This window comes from Somniosus microcephalus, chromosome 3 (genome assembly GCF_052327205.1).
Source record: "Somniosus microcephalus isolate GS21.2 chromosome 3, FLI_Smic_1.0, whole genome shotgun sequence".
Taxonomy (NCBI): domain Eukaryota; kingdom Metazoa; phylum Chordata; class Chondrichthyes; order Squaliformes; family Somniosidae; genus Somniosus; species Somniosus microcephalus.
Window position 1 is genome coordinate 3,555,617 of NC_140989.1, and position 25,444 is coordinate 3,581,060.

Below are 25,444 nucleotides of genomic sequence, written 5' to 3' on the forward strand. Positions count from 1 at the left end.
CTGCCCTTTACCCACTCACTGCCCTTTACCCACTCACTGCCCTTTACCCACTCACTGCCCTTTACCCACTCTCTGCCCTTTACCCACTCACTGCCCTTTACCCACTCTCTGCCCTTTACCCACTCACTGCCCTTTACCCACTCACTGCCCTTTACCCACTCTCTGCCCTTTACCCACGCACTGCCCTTTACCCACTCACTGCCCTTTACCCACTCTCTGCCCTTTACCCACTCTCTGCCCTTTACCCACTCACTGCCCTTTACCCACTCACTGCCCTTTACCCACTCTCTGCCCTTTACCCACTCACTGCCCTTTACCCACTCACTGCCCTTTACCCACTCACTGCCCTTTACCCACTCACTGCCCTTTACCCACTCCCTGCCCTTTACCCACTCTCTGCCCTTTACCCACTCACTGCCCTTTACCCACTCTCTGCCCTTTACCCACTCACTGCCCTTTACCCACTCTCTGCCCTTTACCCACTCACTGCCCTTTACCCACTCACTGCCCTTTACCCACTCTCTGCCCTTTACCCACTCACTGCCCTTTACCCACTCACTGCCCTTTACCCACTCACTGCCCTTTACCCACTCACTGCCCTTTACCCACTCTCTGCCCTTTACCCACTCTCTGCCCTTTACCCACTCACTGCCCTTTACCCACTCACTGCCCTTTACCCACTCACTGCCCTTTACCCACTCACAGCCCTTTACTCACTCTCTGCCCTTTACCCACTCACAGCCCTTTGCCCACTCACTGCCCTTTACCCACTCACTGCCCTTTACCCACTCACTGCCCTTTACCCACTCACTGCCCTTTACCCACTCTCTGCCCTTTACCCACTCTCTGCCCTTTACCCACTCACTGCCCTTTACCCACTCACTGCCCTTTACCCACTCTCTGCCCTTTACCCACTCACTGCCCTTTACCCACTCTCTGCCCTTTACCCACTCTCTGCCCTTTACCCACTCACTGCCCTTTACCCACGCACTGCCCTTTACCCACTCACTGCCCTTTACCCACTCACTGCCCTTTACCCACTCTCTGCCCTTTACCCACTCACTGCCCTTTACCCACTCACTGCCCTTTACCCACTCTCTGCCCTTTACCCACTCACTGGCCTTTACCCACTCTCTGCCCTTTACCCACTCACTGCCCTTTGCCCACTCTCTGCCCTTTACCCACTCTCTGCCCTTTACCCACTCTCTGCCCTTTACCCACTCTCTGCCCTTTACCCACTCACTGCCCTTTACCCACTCACAGCCCTTTGCCCACTCACTGCCCTTTACCCACTCACTGCCCTTTACCCACTCACTGCCCTTTACCCACGCACTGCCCTTTACCCACTCTCTGCCCTTTACCCACTCTCTGCCCTTTACCCACTCTCTGCCCTTTACCCACTCTCTGCCCTTTACCCACTCACTGCCCTTTACCCACTCTCTGCCCTTTACCCACTCACTGCCCTTTGCCCACTCACTGCCCTTTACCCACTCACTGCCCTTTACCCACTCACTGCCCTTTACCCACTCACTGCCCTTTACCCACTCACTGCCCTTTACCCACTCTCTGCCCTTTACCCACTCACTGCCCTTTACCCACTCACTGCCCTTTACCCACTCACTGCCCTTTACCCACTCACTGCCCTTTACCCACTCTCTGCCCTTTACCCACTCTCTGCCCTTTACCCACTCTCTGCCCTTTACCCACTCACTGCCCTTTACCCACTCACTGCCCTTTACCCACTCACTGCCCTTTACCCACTCTCTGCACTTTACCCACTCACTGCACTTTACCCACTCACTGCCCTTTACCCACTCACTGCCCTTTACCCACTCACTGCCCTTTACCCACTCACTGCCCTTTACCCACTCTCTGCCCTTTACCCACTCTCTGCCCTTTACCCACGCACTGCCCTTTACCCACTCACTGCCCTTTACCCACTCACTGCCCTTTACCCACTCACTGCCCTTTACCCACTCTCAGCCCTTTACCCACTCACTGCCCTTTACCCACTCACTGCCCTTTACCCACTCTCTGCCCTTTACCCACGCACTGCCCTTTACCCACTCACTGCCCTTTACCCACTCACTGCCCTTTACCCACTCTCTGCCCTTTACCCACGCACTGCCCTTTACCCACTCTCTGCCCTTTACCCACTCTCTGCCCTTTGCCCACTCTCTGCCCTTTACCCACTCACTGCCCTTTACCCACTCACTGCCCTTTACCCACTCTCTGCCCTTTACCCACTCACTGCCCTTTACCCACTCTCTGCCCTTTACCCACTCTCTGCCCTTTACCCACTCCCTGCCCTTTACCCACTCTCTGCCCTTTACCCACTCACAGCCCTTTGCCCACTCTCTGCCCTTTACCCACTCACTGCCCTTTGCCCACTCACTGCCCTTTACCCACTCTCTGCCCTTTACCCACTCACAGCCCTTTGCCCACTCTCTGCCCTTTACCCACTCACTGCCCTTTACCCACTCTCTGCCCTTTACCCACTCACTGCCCTTTACCCACTCACTGCCCTTTACCCACTCACTGCCCTTTACCCACTCTCTGCCCTTTACCCACTCACTGCCCTTTACCCACTCACTGCCCTTTACCCACTCACTGCCCTTTACCCACTCACTGCCCTTTACCCACGCACTGCCCTTTACCCACTCACAGCCCTTTACCCACTCACTGCCCTTTACCCACTCACTGCCCTTTACCCACTCACTGCCCTTTACCCACTCACTGCCCTTTACCCACTCTCTGCCCTTTACCCACTCACTGCCCTTTACCCACTCTCTGCCCTTTACCCACTCACTGCCCTTTACCCACTCACTGCCCTTTACCCACTCACTGCCCTTTACCCACTCACTGCCCTTTACCCACTCTCTGCCCTTTACCCACTCACTGCCCTTTACCCACTCACTGCCCTTTACCCACTCTCTGCCCTTTACCCACTCTCTGCCCTTTACCCACTCACTGCCCTTTACCCACTCACTGCCCTTTACCCACTCACTGCCCTTTACCCACTCACTGCCCTTTACCCACTCACTGCCCTTTACCCACTCTCTGCCCTTTACCCACTCACTGCCCTTTACCCACTCTCTGCCCTTTACCCACTCTCTGCCCTTTACCCACTCTCTGCCCTTTACCCACTCTCTGCCCTTTACCCACTCACTGCCCTTTACCCACTCACTGCCCTTTACCCACTCTCTGCCCTTTACCCACTCACTGCCCTTTACCCACTCACTGCCCTTTACCCACGCACTGCCCTTTACCCACTCACTGCCCTTTACCCACTCTCTGCCCTTTACCCACTCACTGCCCTTTACCCACTCACTGCCCTTTACCCACTCTCTGCCCTTTACCCACTCACTGCCCTTTACCCACTCACTGCCCTTTACCCACTCACTGCCCTTTACCCACTCTCTGCCCTTTACCCACTCACTGCCCTTTACCCACTCACTGCCCTTTACCCACTCACTGCCCTTTACCCACTCTCTGCCCTTTACCCACTCTCTGCCCTTTACCCGCTCACTGCCCTTTACCCACTCACTGCCCTTTACCCACTCACTGCCCTTTACCCACTCACTGCCCTTTACCCACTCACTGCCCTTTGCCCACTCACTGCCCTTTACCCACTCTCTGCCCTTTACCCACTCACTGCCCTTTAACCACTCACAGCCCTTTACCCACTCACTGCCCTTTACCCACTCACTGCCCTTTACCCACTCACTGCCCTTTACCCACGCACTGCCCTTTACCCACTCACTGCCCTTTACCCACTCACTGCCCTTTACCCACTCTCTGCCCTTTACCCACTCACTGCCCTTTACCCACTCACTGCCCTTTACCCACTCACTGCCCTTTACCCACGCACTGCCCTTTACCCACTCACTGCCCTTTGCCCACTCTCTGCCCTTTACCCACTCTCTGCCCTTTACCCACTCACTGCCCTTTACCCACTCTCTGCCCTTTACCCACTCACAGCCCTTTACCCACTCACTGCCCTTTACCCACTCTCTGCCCTTTACCCACTCACTGCCCTTTACCCACTCTCTGCCCTTTACCCACTCACTGCCCTTTACCCACTCACTGCCCTTTGCCCACTCACTGCCCTTTGCCCACTCTCTGCCCTTTGCCCACTCACTGCCCTTTACCCACTCACTGCCCTTTACCCACTCACTGCCCTTTACCCACTCACTGCCCTTTACCCACTCTCTGCCCTTTACCCACTCACTGCCCTTTACCCACTCACAGCCCTTTACCCACTCTCTGCCCTTTACCCACTCACAGCCCTTTACCCACTCACTGCCCTTTACCCACTCACTGCCCTTTACCCACTCACTGCCCTTTACCCACTCACTGCCCTTTACCCACTCACAGCCCTTTACCCACTCTCTGCCCTTTACCCACTCTCTGCCCTTTACCCACTCACTGCCCTTTACCCACTCACTGCCCTTTACCCACTCTCTGCCCTTTACCCACTCACTGCCCTTTACCGACTCACTGCCCTTTACCCACTCACTGCCCTTTACCCACTCACTGCCCTTTACCCACGCACTGCCCTTTACCCACTCACTGCCCTTTACCCACTCACTGCCCTTTACCCAGTCACAGCCCTTTACCCACGCACTGGCCTTTACCCACTCACTGCCCTTTACCCACTTTCTGCCCTTTACCCACTCACTGCCCTTTACCCACTCACAGCCCTTTACCCACTCTCTGCCCTTTACCCACTCACAGCCCTTTGCCCACTCACTGCCCTTTACCCACTCACTGCCCTTTACCCACTCACTGCCCTTTACCCACTCTCTGCCCTTTACCCACTCTCTGCCCTTTACCCACTCTCTGCCCTTTACCCACTCACTGCCCTTTACCCACTCACTGCCCTTTACCCACTCACTGCCCTTTACCCACTCTCTGCCCTTTACCCACGCACTGCCCTTTACCCACTCACTGCCCTTTACCCACTCTCTGCCCTTTACCCACTCTCTGCCCTTTACCCACGCACTGCCCTTTACCCACTCACAGCCCTTTGCCCACTCACTGCCCTTTACCCACTCTCTGCCCTTTACCCACTCACTGCCCTTTACCCACTCTCTGCCCTTTACCCACTCTCTGCCCTTTACCCACGCACTGCCCTTTACCCACTCACAGCCCTTTACCCACTCTCTGCCCTTTACCCACTCTCTGCCCTTTACCCACGCACTGCCCTTTACCCACTCACTGCCCTTTACCCACTCTCTGCCCTTTACCCACTCACTGCCCTTTACCCACTCTCTGCCCTTTACCCACTCACTGCCCTTTACCCACTCTCTGCCCTTTACCCACTCTCTGCCCTTTACCCACTCACTGCCCTTTACCCACTCACTGCCCTTTACCCACTCTCTGCCCTTTACCCACTCACTGCCCTTTACCCACTCACTGCCCTTTACCCACTCTCTGCCCTTTACCCACTCACAGCCCTTTGCCCACTCTCTGCCCTTTACCCACTCTCTGCCCTTTACCCACTCTCTGCCCTTTACCCACTCACTGCCCTTTACCCACTCACAGCCCTTTGCCCACTCACTGCCCTTTACCCACTCACTGCCCTTTACCCACTCACTGCCCTTTACCCACGCACTGCCCTTTACCCACTCTCTGCCCTTTACCCACTCTCTGCCCTTTACCCACCCTCTGCCCTTTACCCACTCTCTGCCCTTTACCCACTCTCTGCCCTTTACCCACTCACTGCCCTTTGCCCACTCACTGCCCTTTACCCACTCACTGCCCTTTACCCACTCACTGCCCTTTACCCACTCACTGCCCTTTACCCACTCTCTGCCCTTTACCCACTCACTGCCCTTTACCCACTCACTGCCCTTTACCCACTCACTGCCCTTTACCCACTCACTGCCCTTTACCCACTCACTGCCCTTTACCCACTCACTGCCCTTTACCCACTCTCTGCCCTTTACCCACTCTCTGCCCTTTACCCACTCTCTGCCCTTTACCCACTCACTGCCCTTTACCCACTCACTGCCCTTTACCCACTCACTGCCCTTTACCCACTCACTGCCCTTTACCCACTCACTGCCCTTTACCCACTCACTGCCCTTTACCCACTCACTGCCCTTTACCCACTCACAGCCCTTTACCCACTCTCTGCCCTTTACCCACTCTCTGCCCTTTACCCACTCTCTGCCCTTTACCCACGCACTGCCCTTTACCCACTCACTGCCCTTTACCCACTCACTGCCCTTTACCCACTCTCTGCCCTTTACCCACGCACTGCCCTTTACCCACTCACTGCCCTTTACCCACTCTCTGCCCTTTACCCACTCACTGCCCTTTACCCACTCTCTGCCCTTTACCCACTCTCTGCCCTTTACCCACTCACTGCCCTTTACCCACTCTCTGCCCTTTACCCACTCCCTGCCCTTTACCCACTCCCTGCCCTTTACCCACTCACTGCCCTTTACCCACTCTCTGCCCTTTACCCGCTCTCTGCCCTTTACCCACTCACTGCCCTTTACCCACTCACTGCCCTTTACCCACTCTCTGCCCTTTACCCACGCACTGCCCTTTACCCACTCACAGCCCTTTGCCCACTCTCTGCCCTTTACCCACTCTCTGCCCTTTACCCACTCTCTGCCCTTTACCCACTCACTGCCCTTTACCCACTCACAGCCCTTTGCCCACTCACTGCCCTTTACCCACTCACTGCCCTTTACCCACTCACTGCCCTTTACCCACGCACTGCCCTTTACCCACTCTCTGCCCTTTACCCACTCTCTGCCCTTTACCCACCCTCTGCCCTTTACCCACTCTCTGCCCTTTACCCACTCTCTGCCCTTTACCCACTCACTGCCCTTTGCCCACTCACTGCCCTTTACCCACTCACTGCCCTTTACCCACTCACTGCCCTTTACCCACTCTCTGCCCTTTACCCACTCACTGCCCTTTACCCACTCACTGCCCTTTACCCACTCACTGCCCTTTACCCACTCACTGCCCTTTACCCACTCACTGCCCTTTACCCACTCACTGCCCTTTACCCACTCTCTGCCCTTTACCCACTCTCTGCCCTTTACCCACTCTCTGCCCTTTACCCACTCACTGCCCTTTACCCACTCACTGCCCTTTACCCACTCACTGCCCTTTACCCACTCTCTGCCCTTTACCCACTCACTGCCCTTTACCCACTCACTGCCCTTTACCCACTCACAGCCCTTTACCCACTCTCTGCCCTTTACCCACGCACTGCCCTTTACCCACTCACTGCCCTTTACCCACTCACTGCCCTTTACCCACTCACTGCCCTTTACCCACTCCCTGCCCTTTACCCACTCTCTGCCCTTTACCCACTCTCTGCCCTTTACCCACTCACTGCCCTTTGCCCACTCACTGCCCTTTGCCCACGCACTGCCCTTTACCCACTCACTGCCCTTTACCCACTCACTGCCCTTTACCCACTCCCTGCCCTTTACCCACTCACTGCCCTTTACCCACGCTCTGCCCTTTGCCCACTCACTGCCCTTTACCCACTCACTGCCCTTTACCCACTCACTGCCCTTTACCCACTCACTGCCCTTTACCCACTCCCTGCCCTTTACCCACTCACTGCCCTTTACCCACTCCCTGCCCTTTACCCACGCACTGCCCTTTACCCACTCCCTGCCCTTTACCCACGCACTGCCCTTTACCCACTCACTGCCCTTTACCCACTCACTGCCCTTTACCCACTCACTGCCCTTTACCCACTCACTGCCCTTTACCCACTCTCTGCCCTTTACCCACGCACTGCCCTTTACCCACTCACTGCCCTTTACCCACTCACTGCCCTTTACCCACTCACTGCCCTTTACCCACTCACTGCCCTTTACCCACTCCCTGCCTTTTACCCACGCACTGCCCTTTACCCACTCACTGCCCTTTACCCACTCTCTGCCCTTTACCCACTCTCTGCCCTTTACCCACTCACTGCCCTTTACCCACTCACTGCCCTTTACCCACTCACTGCCCTTTACCCACTCACTGCCCTTTGCCCACTCACTGCCCTTTACCCACTCCCTGCCCTTTACCCACGCACTGCCCTTTACCCACTCACTGCCCTTTACCCACTCACTGCCCTTTACCCACTCCCTGCCCTTTACCCACGCACTGCCCTTTACCCACTCCCTGCCCTTTACCCACTCTCTGCCCTTTACCCACTCACTGCCCTTTACCCACTCACTGCCCTTTACCCACGCACTGCCCTTTACCCACTCACTGCCCTTTACCCACTCACTGCCCTTTACCCACTCACTGCCCTTTACCCACTCACTGCCCTTTACCCACTCACTGCCCTTTACCCACTCTCTGCCCTTTACCCACTCTCTGCCCTTTACCCACTCTCTGCCCTTTACCCACTCACTGCCCTTTACCCACTCACTGCCCTTTACCCACTCTCTGCCCTTTACCCACTCACTGCCCTTTACCCACTCACTGCCCTTTACCCACTCACTGCCCTTTACCCACTCACTGCCCTTTACCCACTCTCTGCCCTTTACCCACTCTCTGCCCTTTACCCACTCACTGCCCTTTACCCACTCTCTGCCCTTTACCCACTCACTGCCCTTTACCCACTCTCTGCCCTTTACCCACTCACTGCCCTTTACCCACTCACTGCCCTTTACCCACTCACTGCCCTTTACCCACTCACTGCCCTTTACCCACTCACTGCCCTTTACCCACTCACTGCCCTTTACCCAATCTCTGCCCTTTACCCACTCACTGCCCTTTACCCACTCACTGCCCTTTACCCACTCACTGCCCTTTACCCACTCCCTGCCCTTTACCCACTCACTGCCCTTTACCCACTCACTGCCCTTTACCCACTCTCTGCCCTTTACCCACTCTCTGCCCTTTACCCACTCACTGCCCTTTACCCACTCACTGCCCTTTCCCCACTCTCTGCCCTTTACCCACGCACTGCCCTTTACCCACTCACTGCCCTTTACCCACTCACTGCCCTTTACCCACTCACTGCCCTTTACCCACTCCCTGCCCTTTACCCACTCTCTGCCCTTTACCCACTCTCTGCCCTTTGCCCACTCTCTGCCCTTTACCCACTCACTGCCCTTTACCCACTCACTGCCCTTTACCCACTCCCTGCCCTTTACCCACTCACTGCCCTTTACCCACGCTCTGCCCTTTGCCCACTCACTGCCCTTTACCCACTCCCTGCCCTTTACCCACGCACTGCCCTTTACCCACTCTCTGCCCTTTACCCACTCTCTGCCCTTTACCCACGCTCTGCCCTTTACCCACTCACTGCCCTTTACCCACGCTCTGCTCCTTGCCCACTCACTGCCCTTTACCCACTCCCTGCCCTTTACCCACTCACTGCCCTTTACCCACTCACTGCCCTTTACCCACGCTCTGCCCTTTGCCCACTCACTGCCCTTTACCCACTCACTGCCCTTTACCCACTCTCTGCCCTTTACCCACTCACTGCCCTTTACCCACTCACTGCCCTTTACCCACTCACTGCCCTTTACCCACTCTCTGCCCTTTACCCACTCTCTGCCCTTTACCCACTCACTGCCCTTTACCCACTCACTGCCCTTTACCCACTCTCTGCCCTTTACCCACTCTCTGCCCTTTACCCACTCACTGCCCTTTACCCACTCACTGCCCTTTACCCACTCACTGCCCTTTACCCACGCACTGGCCTTTACCCACTCTCTGCCCTTTACCCACTCTCTGCCCTTTGCCCACTCTCTGCCCTTTACCCACTCTCTGCCCTTTACCCACTCACTGCCCTTTACCCACTCTCTGCCCTTTACCCACTCACAGCCCTTTGCCCACTCTCTGCCCTTTACCCACTCACTGCCCTTTACCCACGCACTGGCCTTTACCCACTCTCTGCCCTTTACCCACTCTCTGCCCTTTGCCCACTCTCTGCCCTTTACCCACTCTCTGCCCTTTACCCACTCTCTGCCCTTTACCCACTCACAGCCCTTTACCCACTCACTGCCCTTTACCCACTCACTGCCCTTTACCCACTCACTGCCCTTTGCCCACTCTCTGCCCTTTACCCACTCTCTGCCCTTTACCCACTCTCTGCCCTTTACCCACTCTCTGCCCTTTACCCACTCACAGCCCTTTACCCACTCTCTGCCCTTTACCCACTCACAGCCCTTTGCCCACTCTCTGCCCTTTACCCACTCTCTGCCCTTTACCCACTCTCTGCCCTTTACCCACTCTCTGCCCTTTACCCACTCTCTGCCCTTTACCCACTCACTGCCCTTTACCCACTCTCTGCCCTTTACCCACGCACTGCCCTTTACCCACTCACTGCCCTTTACCCACTCACTGCCCTTTACCCACTCACTGCCCTTTGCCCACTCTCTGCCCTTTACCCACTCTCTGCCCTTTACCCACTCTCTGCCCTTTACCCACTCTCTGCCCTTTACCCACTCACAGCCCTTTGCCCACTCACTGCCCTTTACCCACTCACAGCCCTTTACCCACTCTCTGCCCTTTGCCCACTCTCTGCCCTTTACCCACTCACTGCCCTTTACCCACTCTCTGCCCTTTACCCACGCACTGCCCTTTACCCACTCACTGCCCTTTACCCACTCACAGCCCTTTACCCACTCTCTGCCCTTTACCCACGCACTGCCCTTTACCCACTCACTGCCCTTTACCCACTCTCTGCCCTTTACCCACGCACTGCCCTTTACCCACTCACTGCCCTTTACCCACTCTCTGCCCTTTACCCACTCTCTGCCCTTTACCCACTCACTGCCCTTTACCCACTCTCTGCCCTTTACCCACGCACTGCCCTTTACCCACTCACTGCCCTTTACCCACTCTCTGCCCTTTACCCACGCACTGCCCTTTACCCACTCACTGCCCTTTACCCACTCTCTGCCCTTTACCCACTCTCTGCCCTTTACCCACGCACTGCCCTTTACCCACTCACTGCCCTTTACCCACTCACTGCCCTTTACCCACTCTCTGCCCTTTACCCACTCACTGCCCTTTACCCACTCACTGCCCTTTACCCACTCTCTGCCCTTTACCCACTCACAGCCCTTTGCCCACTCACTGCCCTTTACCCACTCTCTGCCCTTTACCCACGCACTGCCCTTTACCCACTCACTGCCCTTTACCCACTCTCTGCCCTTTACCCACTCACTGCCCTTTACCCACGCACTGCCCTTTACCCACTCACAGCCCTTTGCCCACTCTCTGCCCTTTGCCCACTCACTGCCCTTTACCCACTCTCTGCCCTTTACCCACTCTCTGCCCTGTACCCACTCACAGCCCTTTGCCCACTCTCTGCCCTTTACCCACTCTCTGCCCTTTACCCACTCACTGCCCTTTACCCACTCACTGCCCTTTACCCACTCTCTGCCCTTTACCCACTCACTGCCCTTTACCCACTCACTGCCCTTTACCCACTCACTGCCCTTTACCCACTCACTGCCCTTTACCCACTCACTGCCCTTTACCCACTCTCTGCCCTTTACCCACTCACAGCCCTTTACCCACTCACTGCCCTTTACCCACTCACTGCCCTTTACCCACTCACTGCCCTTTACCCACGCACTGCCCTTTACCCACTCACAGCCCTTTGCCCACTCACTGCCCTTTACCCACTCACTGCCCTTTACCCACTCACTGCTCTTTACCCACTCTCTGCCCTTTACCCACTCACTGCCCTTTACCCACTCTCTGCCCTTTACCCACTCACTGCCCTTTACCCACTCTCTGCCCTTTACCCACTCTCTGCCCTTTACCCACTCACTGCCCTTTACCCACTCACTGCCCTTTACCCACTCTCTGCCCTTTACCCACTCACTGCCCTTTACCCACTCACTGCCCTTTACCCACTCTCTGCCCTTTACCCACTCTCTGCCCTTTACCCACTCACTGCCCTTTACCCACTCACTGCCCTTTACCCACTCACTGCCCTTTACCCACTCACTGCCCTTTACCCACTCACTGCCCTTTACCCACTCACTGCCCTTTACCCACTCTCTGCCCTTTACCCACTCTCTGCCCTTTACCCACTCACTGCCCTTTACCCACTCACTGCCCTTTACCCACTCACTGCCCTTTACCCACTCACTGCCCTTTACCCACTCACTGCCGTTTACCCACTCACTGCCCTTTACCCACTCACTGCCCTTTACCCACTCACTGCCCTTTACCCACTCTCTGCCCTTTACCCACTCACTGCCCTTTACCCACTCACTGCCCTTTACCCACTCACAGCCCTTTACCCACTCTCTGCCCTTTACCCACTCTCTGCCCTTTACCCACGCACTGCCCTTTACCCACTCACAGCCCTTTACCCACTCACTGCCCTTTACCCACTCACTGCCCTTTACCCACTCTCTGCCCTTTACCCACTCTCTGCCCTTTACCCACTCACTGCCCTTTACCCACTCTCTGCCCTTTACCCACTCTCTGCCCTTTACCCACTCACTGCCCTTTACCCACTCACTGCCCTTTACCCACTCACTGCCCTTTACCCACTCTCTGCCCTTTACCCACTCACTGCCCTTTACCCACTCACTGCCCTTTACCCACTCACTGCCCTTTACCCACGCACTGCCCTTTACCCACTCTCTGCCCTTTGCCCACTCACTGCCCTTTACCCACTCTCTGCCCTTTACCCACTCACTGCCCTTTACCCACTCTCTGCCCTTTGCCCACTCACTGCCCTTTACCCACTCACTGCCCTTTACCCACTCACAGCCCTTTACCCACTCTCTGCCCTTTACCCACTCTCTGCCCTTTGCCCACTCACTGCCCTTTACCCACTCACTGCCCTTTACCCACTCTCAGCCCTTTACCCACTCTCTGCCCTTTACCCACTCACTGCCCTTTACCCACGCACTGCCCTTTACCCACTCACTGCCCTTTACCCACTCACTGCCCTTTACCCACTCTCTGCCCTTTGCCCACTCACTGCCCTTTACCCACTCTCTGCCCTTTACCCACTCACTGCCCTTTACCCACTCTCTGCCCTTTACCCACTCTCTGCCCTTTACCCACGCACTGGCCTTTACCCACTCACAGCCCTTTACCCACTCACTGCCCTTTACCCACTCACTGCCCTTTACCCACTCTCTGCCCTTTACCCACTCACTGCCCTTTACCCACTCACTGCCCTTTACCCACACACTGCCCTTTACCCACGCACTGGCCTTTACCCACTCTCTGCCCTTTACCCACTCTCTGCCCTTTGCCCACTCTCTGCCCTTTACCCACTCTCTGCCCTTTACCCACTCTCTGCCCTTTACCCACTCTCTGCCCTTTACCCACTCTCTGCCCTTTGCCCACTCTCTGCCCTTTGCCCACTCTCTGCCCTTTACCCACTCACTGCCCTTTACCCACTCACTGCCCTTTACCCACTCACTGCCCTTTACCCACTCACTGCCCTTTACCCACTCACTGCCCTTTACCCACTCTCTGCCCTTTACCCACTCACTGCCCTTTGCCCACTCTCTGCCCTTTACCCACTCACTGCCCTTTACCCACTCACTGCCCTTTACCCACTCACTGCCCTTTACCCACTCTCTGCCCTTTACCCACTCTCTGCCCTTTACCCACTCTCTGCCCTTTACCCACTCTCTGCCCTTTGCCCACTCTCTGCCCTTTGCCCACTCTCTGCCCTTTGCCCAGTCACTGCCCTTTACCCACTCTCTGCCCTTTGCCCACTCTCTGCCCTTTGCCCACTCTCTGCCCTTTACCCACTCTCTGCCCTTTACCCACTCACAGCCCTTTGCCCACTCACTGCCCTTTACCCACTCACTGCCCTTTACCCACTCACTGCCCTTTACCCACTCACTGCCCTTTACCCACTCACTGCCCTTTACCCACTCACTGCCCTTTACCCACTCTCTGCCCTTTACCCACTCACTGCCCTTTACCCACTCACTGCCCTTTACCCACTCACAGCCCTTTACCCACTCTCTGCCCTTTACCCACTCTCTGCCCTTTACCCACGCACTGCCCTTTACCCACTCACAGCCCTTTACCCACTCACTGCCCTTTACCCACTCACTGCCCTTTACCCACTCTCTGCCCTTTACCCACTCTCTGCCCTTTACCCACTCACTGCCCTTTACCCACTCTCTGCCCTTTACCCACTCTCTGCCCTTTACCCACTCACTGCCCTTTACCCACTCACTGCCCTTTACCCACTCACTGCCCTTTACCCACTCTCTGCCCTTTACCCACTCACTGCCCTTTACCCACTCACTGCCCTTTACCCACGCACTGCCCTTTACCCACTCTCTGCCCTTTGCCCACTCACTGCCCTTTACCCACTCTCTGCCCTTTACCCACTCACTGCCCTTTACCCACTCTCTGCCCTTTGCCCACTCACTGCCCTTTACCCACTCTCTGCCCTTTACCCACGCACTGCCCTTTACCCACTCACTGCCCTTTACCCACTCACTGCCCTTTACCCACTCTCTGCCCTTTGCCCACTCACTGCCCTTTACCCACTCACTGCCCTTTACCCACTCTCTGCCCTTTACCCACTCTCTGCCCTTTACCCACGCACTGGCCTTTACCCACTCACAGCCCTTTACCCACTCACTGCCCTTTACCCACTCACTGCCCTTTACCCACTCTCTGCCCTTTACCCACTCACTGCCCTTTACCCACTCACTGCCCTTTACCCACACACTGCCCTTTACCCACGCACTGGCCTTTACCCACTCTCTGCCCTTTACCCACTCTCTGCCCTTTGCCCACTCTCTGCCCTTTACCCACTCTCTGCCCTTTACCCACTCTCTGCCCTTTACCCACTCTCTGCCCTTTGCCCACTCTCTGCCCTTTGCCCACTCTCTGCCCTTTACCCACTCACTGCCCTTTACCCACTCACTGCCCTTTACCCACTCACTGCCCTTTACCCACTCACTGCCCTTTACCCACTCACTGCCCTTTACCCACTCTCTGCCCTTTACCCACTCACTGCCCTTTGCCCACTCTCTGCCCTTTACCCACTCACTGCCCTTTACCCACTCACTGCCCTTTACCCACTCACTGCCCTTTACCCACTCTCTGCCCTTTACCCACTCTCTGCCCTTTACCCACTCTCTGCCCTTTACCCACTCTCTGCCCTTTGCCCACTCTCTGCCCTTTGCCCACTCTCTGCCCTTTGCCCACTCACTGCCCTTTACCCACTCTCTGCCCTTTGCCCACTCTCTGCCCTTTGCCCACTCTCTGCCCTTTACCCACTCTCTGCCCTTTACCCACTCACAGCCCTTTGCCCACTCACTGCCCTTTACCCACTCACTGCCCTTTACCCACTCTCTGCCCTTTGCCCACTCTCTGCCCTTTACCCACTCACTGCCCTTTGCCCACTCACTGCCCTTTACCCACTCACAGCCCTTTGCCCACTCTCTGCCCTTTACCCACTCTCTGCCCTTTACCCACTCTCTGCCCTTTACCCAATCTCTGCCCTTTGCCCACTCTCTGCCCTTTGCCCACTCTCTGCCCTTTACCCACTCTCTGCCCTTTACCCACTCTCTGCCCTTTGCCCACTCTCTGCCCTTTACCCACTCTCTGCCCTTTGCCCACTCACTGCCCTTTACCCACTCACAGCCCTTTGCCCACTCACTGCCCTTTACCCAATCTCTGCCCTTTGCCCACTCACAGCCCTTTGCCCACTCTCTGCCCTTTGCCCACTCACAGCCCTTTACCCACTCACTGCCCTTTACCCACTCTCTGCCCTTTACCCACTCTCTGCCCTTTACCCACTCACTGCCCTTTACCCACTCTCTGCCCTTTACCCACTCTCTGCCCTTTACCCACTCTCTGCCCTTTACCCACTCACTGCCCTTTACCCACTCTCTGCCCTTTACCCACTCTCTGCCCTTTACCCACTCTCTGCCCTTTGCCCACTCTCTGCCCTTTGCCCACTCTCTGCCCTTTACCCACTCACTGCCCTTTACCCACTCACTGCCCTTTACCCACTCACTGCCCTTTACCCACTCTCTGCCCTTTGCCCACTCTCTGCCCTTTACCCACTCTCTGCCCTTTGCCCACTCACTGCCCGTTACCCACTCACAGCCCTTTGCCCACTCTCTGCCCTTTACCCACTCACTGCCCTTTACCCACTCACTGCCCTTTGCCCACTCACTGCCCTTTACCCACTCACAGCCCTTTGCCCACTCTCTGCCCTTTACCCACTCTCTGCCCTTTACCCACTCTCTGCCCTTTACCCACTCTCTGCCCTTTGCCCACTCTCTGCCCTTTGCCCACTCTCTGCCCTTTACCCACTCTCTGCCCTTTACCCACTCTCTGCCCTTTGCCCACTCACTGCCCTTTACCCACTCACAGCCCTTTGCCCACTCACTGCCCTTTACCCACTCTCTGCCCTTTGCCCACTCACAGCCCTTTGCCCACTCTCTGCCCTTTGCCCACTCACAGCCCTTTACCCACTCTCTGCCCTTTACCCACTCTCTGCCCTTTGCCCACTCTCTGCCCTTTACCCACTCTCTGCCCTTTACCCACTCTCTGCCCTTTACCCACTCTCTGCCCTTTACCCACTCACTGCCCTTTACCCACTCAGCCCTTTACCCACTCTCTGCCCTTTACCCACTCTCTGCCCTTTACCCACTCTCTGCCCTTTACCCACTCACAGCCTTTTGCCCACTCTCTGCCCTTTGCCCACTCTCTGCCCTTTACCCACTCACAGCCCTTTACCCACTCTCTGCCCTTTACCCACTCACTGCCCTTTACCCACTCACTGCCCTTTACCCACTCACTGCCCTTTACCCACTCTCTGCCCTTTACCCACTCACTGCCCTTTACCCACTCACTGCCCTTTACCCACTCACTGCCCTTTACCCACGCACTGCCCTTTACCCACTCTCTGCCCTTTGCCCACTCACTGCCCTTTACCCACTCTCTGCCCTTTACCCACTCACTGCCCTTTACCCACTCTCTGCCCTTTGCCCACTCACTGCCCTTTACCCACTCTCTGCCCTTTACCCACGCACTGCCCTTTACCCACTCACTGCCCTTTACCCACTCACTGCCCTTTACCCACTCTCTGCCCTTTGCCCACTCACTGCCCTTTACCCACTCACTGCCCTTTACCCACTCTCTGCCCTTTACCCACTCTCTGCCCTTTACCCACGCACTGGCCTTTACCCACTCACAGCCCTTTACCCACTCACTGCCCTTTACCCACTCACTGCCCTTTACCCACTCTCTGCCCTTTACCCACTCACTGCCCTTTACCCACTCACTGCCCTTTACCCACACACTGCCCTTTACCCACGCACTGGCCTTTACCCACTCTCTGCCCTTTACCCACTCTCTGCCCTTTGCCCACTCTCTGCCCTTTACCCACTCTCTGCCCTTTGCCCACTCTCTGCCCTTTGCCCACTCACTGCCCTTTACCCACTCTCTGCCCTTTGCCCACTCTCTGCCCTTTGCCCACTCTCTGCCCTTTACCCACTCTCTGCCCTTTACCCACTCACAGCCCTTTGCCCACTCACTGCCCTTTACCCACTCACTGCCCTTTACCCACTCTCTGCCCTTTGCCCACTCTCTGCCCTTTACCCACTCACTGCCCTTTGCCCACTCACTGCCCTTTACCCACTCACAGCCCTTTGCCCACTCTCTGCCCTTTACCCACTCTCTGCCCTTTACCCACTCTCTGCCCTTTACCCAATCTCTGCCCTTTGCCCACTCTCTGCCCTTTGCCCACTCTCTGCCCTTTACCCACTCTCTGCCCTTTACCCACTCTCTGCCCTTTGCCCACTCTCTGCCCTTTACCCACTCTCTGCCCTTTGCCCACTCACTGCCCTTTACCCACTCACAGCCCTTTGCCCACTCACTGCCCTTTACCCACTCTCTGCCCTTTGCCCACTCACAGCCCTTTGCCCACTCTCTGCCCTTTGCCCACTCACAGCCCTTTACCCACTCACTGCCCTTTACCCACTCTCTGCCCTTTACCCACTCTCTGCCCTTTACCCACTCACTGCCCTTTACCCACTCTCTGCCCTTTACCCACTCTCTGCCCTTTACCCACTCTCTGCCCTTTACCCACTCACTGCCCTTTACCCACTCTCTGCCCTTTACCCACTCTCTGCCCTTTACCCACTCTCTGCCCTTTGCCCACTCTCTGCCCTTTACCCACTCACTGCCCTTTACCCACTCACTGCCCTTTACCCACTCACTGCCCTTTACCCACTCTCTGCCCTTTGCCCACTCTCTGCCCTTTACCCACTCTCTGCCCTTTGCCCACTCACTGCCCTTTACCCACTCACAGCCCTTTGCCCACTCTCTGCCCTTTACCCACTCACTGCCCTTTACCCACTCACTGCCCTTTGCCCACTCACTGCCCTTTACCCACTCACAGCCCTTTGCCCACTCTCTGCCCTTTACCCACTCTCTGCCCTTTACCCACTCTCTGCCCTTTACCCACTCTCTGCCCTTTGCCCACTCTCTGCCCTTTGCCCACTCTCTGCCCTTTACCCACTCTCTGCCCTTTACCCACTCTCTGCCCTTTGCCCACTCACTGCCCTTTACCCACTCACAGCCCTTTGCCCACTCACTGCCCTTTACCCACTCTCTGCCCTTTGCCCACTCACAGCCCTTTGCCCACTCTCTGCCCTTTGCCCACTCACAGCCCTTTACCCACTCTCTGCCCTTTACCCACTCTCTGCCCTTTGCCCACTCTCTGCCCTTTACCCACTCTCTGCCCTTTACCCACTCTCTGCCCTTTACCCACTCTCTGCCCTTTACCCACTCACTGCCCTTTACCCACTCAGCCCTTTACCCACTCTCTGCCCTTTACCCACTCTCTGCCCTTTACCCACTCTCTGCCCTTTACCCACTCACAGCCTTTTGCCCACTCTCTGCCCTTTGCCCACTCTCTGCCCTTTACCCACTCACAGCCCTTTGCCCACTCTCTGCCCTTTACCCACTCTCTGCCCTTTGCCCACACTCTGCCCTTTACCCACTCTCTGCCCTTTACCCACTCTCTGCCCTTTACCCACTCTCTGCCCTTTACCCACTCACAGCCCTTTGCCCACTCTCTGCCCTTTGCCCACTCTCTGCCCTTTGCCCACTCTCTGCCCTTTGCCCACTCTCTGCCCTTTACCCACTCTCTGCCCTTTACCCACTCACTGCCCTTTACCCACTCACTGCCCTTTACCCACTCTCTGCCCTTTGCCCACTCTCTGCCCTTTACCCACTCACAGCCCTTTGCCCACTCACTGCCCTTTACCCACTCACAGCCCTTTACCCACTCTCTGCCCTTTGCCCACTCTCTGCCCTTTACCCACTCTCTGCCCTTTACCCACTCTCTGCCCTTTACCCACTCTCTGCCCTTTGCCCACTCTCTGCCCTTTGCCCACTCTCTGCCCTTTACCCACTCTCTGCCCTTTACCCACTCTCTGCCCTTTACCCACTCACTGCCCTTTACCCACTCACTGCCCTTTACCCACTCTCTGCCCTTTGCCCACTCTCTGCCTTTACCCACTCACAGCCCTTTGCCCACTCACTGCCCTTTACCCACTCACAGCCCTTTACCCACTCTCTGCCCTTTGCCCACTCTCTGCCCTTTGCCCACTCTCTGCCCTTTGCCCACTCTCTGCCCTTTACCCACTCATTGCCCTTTACCCACTCACAGCCCTTTGCCCACTCTCTGCCCTTTACCCACTCTCTGCCCTTTGCCCACTCTCTGCCCTTTACCCACTCACAGCCCTTTGCCCACTCTCTGCCCTTTGCCCACTCTCTGCCCTTTACCCACTCTCTGCCCTTTGCCCACTCTCTGCCCTTTACCCCCTCACTGCCCTTTGCCCACTCACTGCCCTTTACCCACTCACAGCCCTTTGCCCACTCTCTGCCCTTTGCCCACTCTCTGCCCTTTACCCACTCTCTGCCCTTTACCCACTCTCTGCCCTTTACCCACTCACTGCCTTTACCCACTCACTGCCCTTTACCCACTCTCTGCCCTTTGCCCACTCTCTGCCCTTTACCCACTCACAGCCCTTTGCCCACTCACTGCCCTTTACCCACTCACAGCCCTTTACCCACTCTCTGCCCTTTGCCCACTCTCTGCCCTTTACCCACTCTCTGCCCTTTACCCACTCTCTGCCCTTTACCCACTCTCTGCCCTTTGCCCACTCTCTGCCCTTTGCCCACTCTCTGCCCTTTACCCACTCTCTGCCCTTTACCCACTCACTGCCCTTTACCCACTCACTGCCCTTTACCCACTCACTGCCCTTTACCCACTCTCTGCCCTTTGCCCACTCTCTGCCCTTTACCCACTCACAGCCCTTTGCGCACGCACTGCCCTTTACCCACTCACAGCCCTTTACCCACTCTCTGCCCTTTGCCCACTCTCTGCCCTTTGCCCACTCTCTGCCCTTTGCCCACTCTCTGCCCTTTACCCACTCTCTGCCCTTTACCCACTCTCTGCCCTTTACCCACTCTCTGCCCTTTACCCACTCTCTGCCCTTTACCCACTCTCTGCCCTTTGCCCACTCTCTGCCCTTTGCCCACTCTCTGCCCTTTGCCCACTCTCTGCCCTTTACCCACTCTCTGCCCTTTACCCACTCACAGCCCTTTACCCACTCTCTGCCCTTTGCCCACTCTCTGCCCTTTACCCACTCACTGCCCTTTACCCACTCACAGCCCTTTACCCACTCACAGCCCTTTACCCACTCTCTGCCCTTTGCCCACTCTCTGCCCTTTGCCCACTCTCTGCCCTTTGCCCACTCTCTGCCCTTTACCCACTCTCTGCCCTTTACCCACTCTGCCCTTTGCCCACTCTCTGCCCTTTACCCACTCTCTGCCCTTTGCCCACTCTCTGCCCTTTACCCACTCACTGCCCTTTGCCCACTCACTGCCCTTTACCCACTCTCTGCCCTTTACCCACTCACAGCCCTTTGCCCACTCACAGCCCTTTGCCCACTCTCTGCCCTTTACCCACTCTCTGCCCTTTGCCCACTCTCTGCCCTTTGCCCACTCTCTGCCCTTTGCCCACTCTCTGCCCTTTGCCCACTCTCTGCCCTTTGCCCACTCTCTGCCCTTTGCCCACTCTCTGCCCTTTACCCACTCTCTGCCCTTTACCCACTCTCTGCCCTTTACCCACTCTCTGCCCTTTGCCCACTCTCTGCCCTTTACCCACTCTCTGCCCTTTACCCACTCTCTGCCCTTTGCCCACTCTCTGCCCTTTGCCCACTCTCTGCCCTTTGCCCACTCTCTGCCCTTTACCCACTCACAGCCCTTTACCCACTCTCTGCCCTTTGCCCACTCTCTGCCCTTTACCCACTCACTGCCCTTTACCCACTCACAGCCCTTTACCCACTCACAGCCCTTTACCCACTCTCTGCCCTTTGCCCACTCTCTGCCCTTTGCCCACTCTCTGCCCTTTGCCCACTCTCTGCCCTTTACCCACTCTCTGCCCTTTGCCCACTCTCTGCCCTTTACCCCCCCACTCTCTGCCCTTTGCCCACTCTCTGCCCTTTACCCACTCACTGCCCTTTGCCCACTCACTGCCCTTTACCCACTCTCTGCCCTTTACCCACTCACAGCCCTTTGCCCACTCACAGCCCTTTGCCCACTCTCTGCCCTTTACCCACTCTCTGCCCTTTGCCCACTCTCTGCCCTTTGCCCACTCTCTGCCCTTTGCCCACTCTCTGCCCTTTACCCACTCTCTGCCCTTTGCCCACTCTCTGCCCTTTGCCCACTCTCTGCCCTTTACCCACTCACTGCCCTTTACCCACTCACAGCCCTTTGCCCACTCTCTGCCCTTTACCCACTCTCTGCCCTTTACCCACTCACAGCCCTTTGCCCACTCACAGCCCTTTGCCCACTCTCTGCCCTTTACCCACTCTCTGCCCTTTGCCCACTCACTGCCCTTTACCCACTCACCGCCCTTTACCCACTCTCTGCCCTTTGCCCACTCTCTGCCCTTTACCCACTCTCTGCCCTTTACCCACTCACAGCCCTTTGCCCACTCACAGCCCTTTACCCACTCACCGCCCTTTACCCACTCTCTGCCCTTTACCCACTCTCTGCCCTTTACCCACTCTCTGCCCTTTGCCCACTCACAGCCCTTTGCCCACTCTCTGCCCTTTACCCACTCACAGCCCTTTGCCCACTCTCTGCCCTTTACCCACTCTCTGCCCTTTACCCACTCACAGCCCTTTGCCCACTCACAGCCCTTTGCCCACTCTCTGCCCTTTACCCACTCTCTGCCCTTTGCCCACTCTCTGCCCTTTACCCACTCACAGCCCTTTGCCCACTCTCTGCCCTTTACCCACTCACAGCCCTTTACCCATTCTCTGCCCTTTACCCACTCTCTGCCCTTTACCCACTCTCTGCCCTTTACCCACTCTCTGCCCTTTGCCCACTCTCTGCCCTTTACCCACTCTCTGCCCTTTACCCACTCTCTGCCCTTTACCCACTCTCTGCCCTTTGCCCACTCACTGCCCTTTACCCACTCTCTGCCCTTTACCCACTCTCTGCCCTTTACCCACTCTCTGCCCTTTACCCACTCACAGCCCTTTGCCCACTCTCTGCCCTTTGCCCACTCTTGCCCTTTACCCACTCACTGCCCTTTACCCACTCACTGCCCTTTACCCACTCACAGCCCTTTACCCACTCTCTGCCCTTTGCCCACTCTCTGCCCACTCTCGGTGCCCCGACTTACCGCGGGCTCTCGGAAACTGTCGGCAGCAGCGGCAGCCCCGGGACTGGGTGAACGGACATGGCCACTCGCCGCTTCCCAGCGGGATATCGCTGCCGATTCAAACACTATCCACGATTATAATCGCTTCTCTCTCCTATTTTCGGACGCGAGTTCCCGCGGTTTCCATGGAAACAGTAAACAGCCCGGGGCCTCGCATTCGGCAACAACCAAAGGTGCCCGCGGAGCGCCTGAGAGAGAGAGAGACTGGGGGAGAGAGAGAGAGACTGGGGGGGGGGGGGGCGGGGGGAGAGAGAGAGGACTGGGGGAGAGAGAGAGACTGGGGAGAGAGAGAGAGACTGGGGGGGGTGGTGGGAGAGAGAGAGAGAGACTGGGGGAGAGAGAGAGACTGGGGGGAGAGAGAGAGAGACTGGGGAGAGAGAGAGAGAGAGACTGGGGGGGTGGGGGGAGAGAGAGAGAGACTGGGGGGGGGGTGGTGGGAGAGAGAGAGAGAGACTGGGGGGAGAGAGAGAGACTGGGGGAGAGAGAGAGAGACTGGTGGGGGGTGGGGGAGAGAGAGAGAGACTGGGGGGGGCGGGGGGAGAGAGAGAGACTGGGGAGAGAGAGAGACTGGGAGAGAGAGAGAGAGAGACTGGGGGGGGTTGGTGGGAGAGAGAGAGAGAGACTGGGGGGAGAGAGAGAGACTGGGGGAGAGAGAGAGAGACTGGGGAGAGAGAGAGAGAGAGACTGGGGGGGGGGTGGGGGGAGAGAGAGAGACTGGGGGGGTGGTGGGAGAGAGAGGGAGAGACTGGGGGGAGAGAGAGAGACTGGGGGAGAGAGAGAGAGAGAGACTGGGGGGGGTGGGGGGAGAGAGAGAGAGAGACTGGGGGGAGAGAGAGAGAACTGGGGAGAGAGAGAGAGAGAGACTTGGGGGGGGTGGGGAGAGAGAGGAGAGAGACTGGGGGAGAGTGAGAGACTGGGGGAGAGAGAGAGAGACTGGGGAGAGAGAGAGAGAGAGACTGGGGGTGGGGGGAGAGAGAGAGAGACTGGGGGGGGCGGGGGGAGAGAGAGAGACAGGGGGAGAGAGAGAGAGACTGGGGAGGGTGGGGGGGAGGGAGAGAGACTGGGGAGAGAGAGAGAGACTGGGGTGGGGGTGGTGGGAGAGAGAGAGAGACTGGGGAGAGAGAGAGAGAGAGACTGGGGGGGTGGGGGGGAGAGAGAGAGACTGGGTGGGGGGGTGGTGTGGGAGTGAGAGAGAGAGACTGGGGGGAGAGAGAGACTGGGGGAGAGAGAGAGAGACTGGGGGGGGTGGGGGGAGAGAGAGAGAGACTGGGGGGGGGGCGGGGGGAGAGAGAGAGACTGGGGGGAGAGAGAGAGAGACTGGGGAGGGGTGGGGGGAGGGAGAGAGACTGGGGAGAGAGAGAGAGACTGGGGGAGAGAGAGAGACTGGGGAGAGAGAGAGAGAGACTGGGGGGGGGAGAGAGAGACTGGGGGAGAGAGAGAGAGACTGGGGAGAGAGAGAGAGAGAGACTGGGGGGGGTGGGGGGAGAGAGAGAGAGACTGGGGGGGTGGTGGGAGAGAGAGAGAGAGACTGGGGGGAGAGAGAGAGACTGGGGGAGAGAGAGAGAGACTGGGAGAGAGAGAGAGAGAGACTGGGGGGGGTGGGGGGGAGAGAGAGAGAGACTGGGGGGGGCGGGGGGAGAGAGAGAGACTGGGGGAGAGAGAGAGAGACTGGGGAGGGTGGGGGGAGGGAGAGAGACTGGGGAGAGAGAGAGAGACTGGGGTGGGGGTGGTGGGAGAGAGAGAGAGACTGGGGAGAGAGAGAGAGAGAGACTGGGGGGGAGAGAGAGACTGGGGGGGGAGAGAGAGAGACTGGGGAGAGAGAGAGAGAGACTGGGGGGGGTGGGGGGAGAGAGAGAGAGACTGGGGGGGCGGGGGAGAGAGAGAGACTGGGGGAGAGAGAGAGAGACTGGGGAGAGAGAGAGAGAGAGACTGGGGGGGTGCTGGGAGAGAGAGAGAGAGACTGGGGGAGAGAGAGAGACTGGGGGAGAGAGAGAGAGACTGGGGAGAGAGAGAGAGAGACTGGTGGGGGAGAGAGAGAGAGACTGGGGAGGGTGGGGGGAGAGAGACTGGGGAGGGTGGGGGGAGAGAGAGAGAGACTGGGGAGAGAGAGAGAGACTGGGGGCGTGGTGGGAGAGAGAGAGAGGCTGGGGAGAGAGAGAGAGAGAGACTGGGGGGGGGGGAGAGAGAGAGACTGGGGGAGAGAGAGAGAGAGAAACATAATATCCTCAGAAAAAACCAAATAGGCTTTCTTCCAAAACACCGCACCGCCGACCATATCTATACCCTTCACACCCTCATTGAAAAACATATACACCAAACAAAAAATGGGAAAATATTCGCCTGTTTCATCGACTTCAAGAAAGCCTTTGACTCTATATGGCACGAAGGGCTCTATTATAAACTTCTTCAATGTGGAATAGGGGGCAAAGTCTATGACCTTATTAAATCAATGTATCTGAAAAACAAATGCGGGGTCAAAATTGGAGACAAACGCACCGATTTCTTCACCCAGAGAAGAGGCGTCCGGCAGGGCTGCAATTTGAGCCCGACCCTGTTCAACATATACATAAATGAATTAGCAGACATGCTGGAGCAAAGCGAGTCACCAGGTCTCCGTCTCCTGGATGGAGAAGTGAAATCCCTGTTCTATGCGGACGACCTGGTTCTGCTGTCTCCCACAGAACAGGGATTACAGCAACAACTAGACCTACTCGACAAATACTGCCAAAATTGGGCTCT

At 57.3% G+C, this 25,444-nt stretch overlaps 1 protein-coding gene across 1 annotated transcript in view; it reads right to left on the reverse strand.

Moving 5' to 3' along the window:
* The window catches only part of efhc1 (EF-hand domain (C-terminal) containing 1), a 76,978-nt gene extending 54,116 nt beyond the window's left edge, over nucleotides 1-22,862 (reverse strand). Inside the window, exons 1-2 of the mRNA XM_085977090.1 lie at nucleotides 22,856-22,862; nucleotides 22,667-22,770 (exon numbers count right to left, since the gene is read on the reverse strand). Coding sequence (XP_085833216.1) covers nucleotides 22,667-22,770; nucleotides 22,856-22,862 — 111 coding nt within the window. The remainder of the gene's footprint in view (nucleotides 1-22,666; nucleotides 22,771-22,855) is intronic.
* Between the last annotated feature and the right edge of the window lie 2,582 nt (nucleotides 22,863-25,444).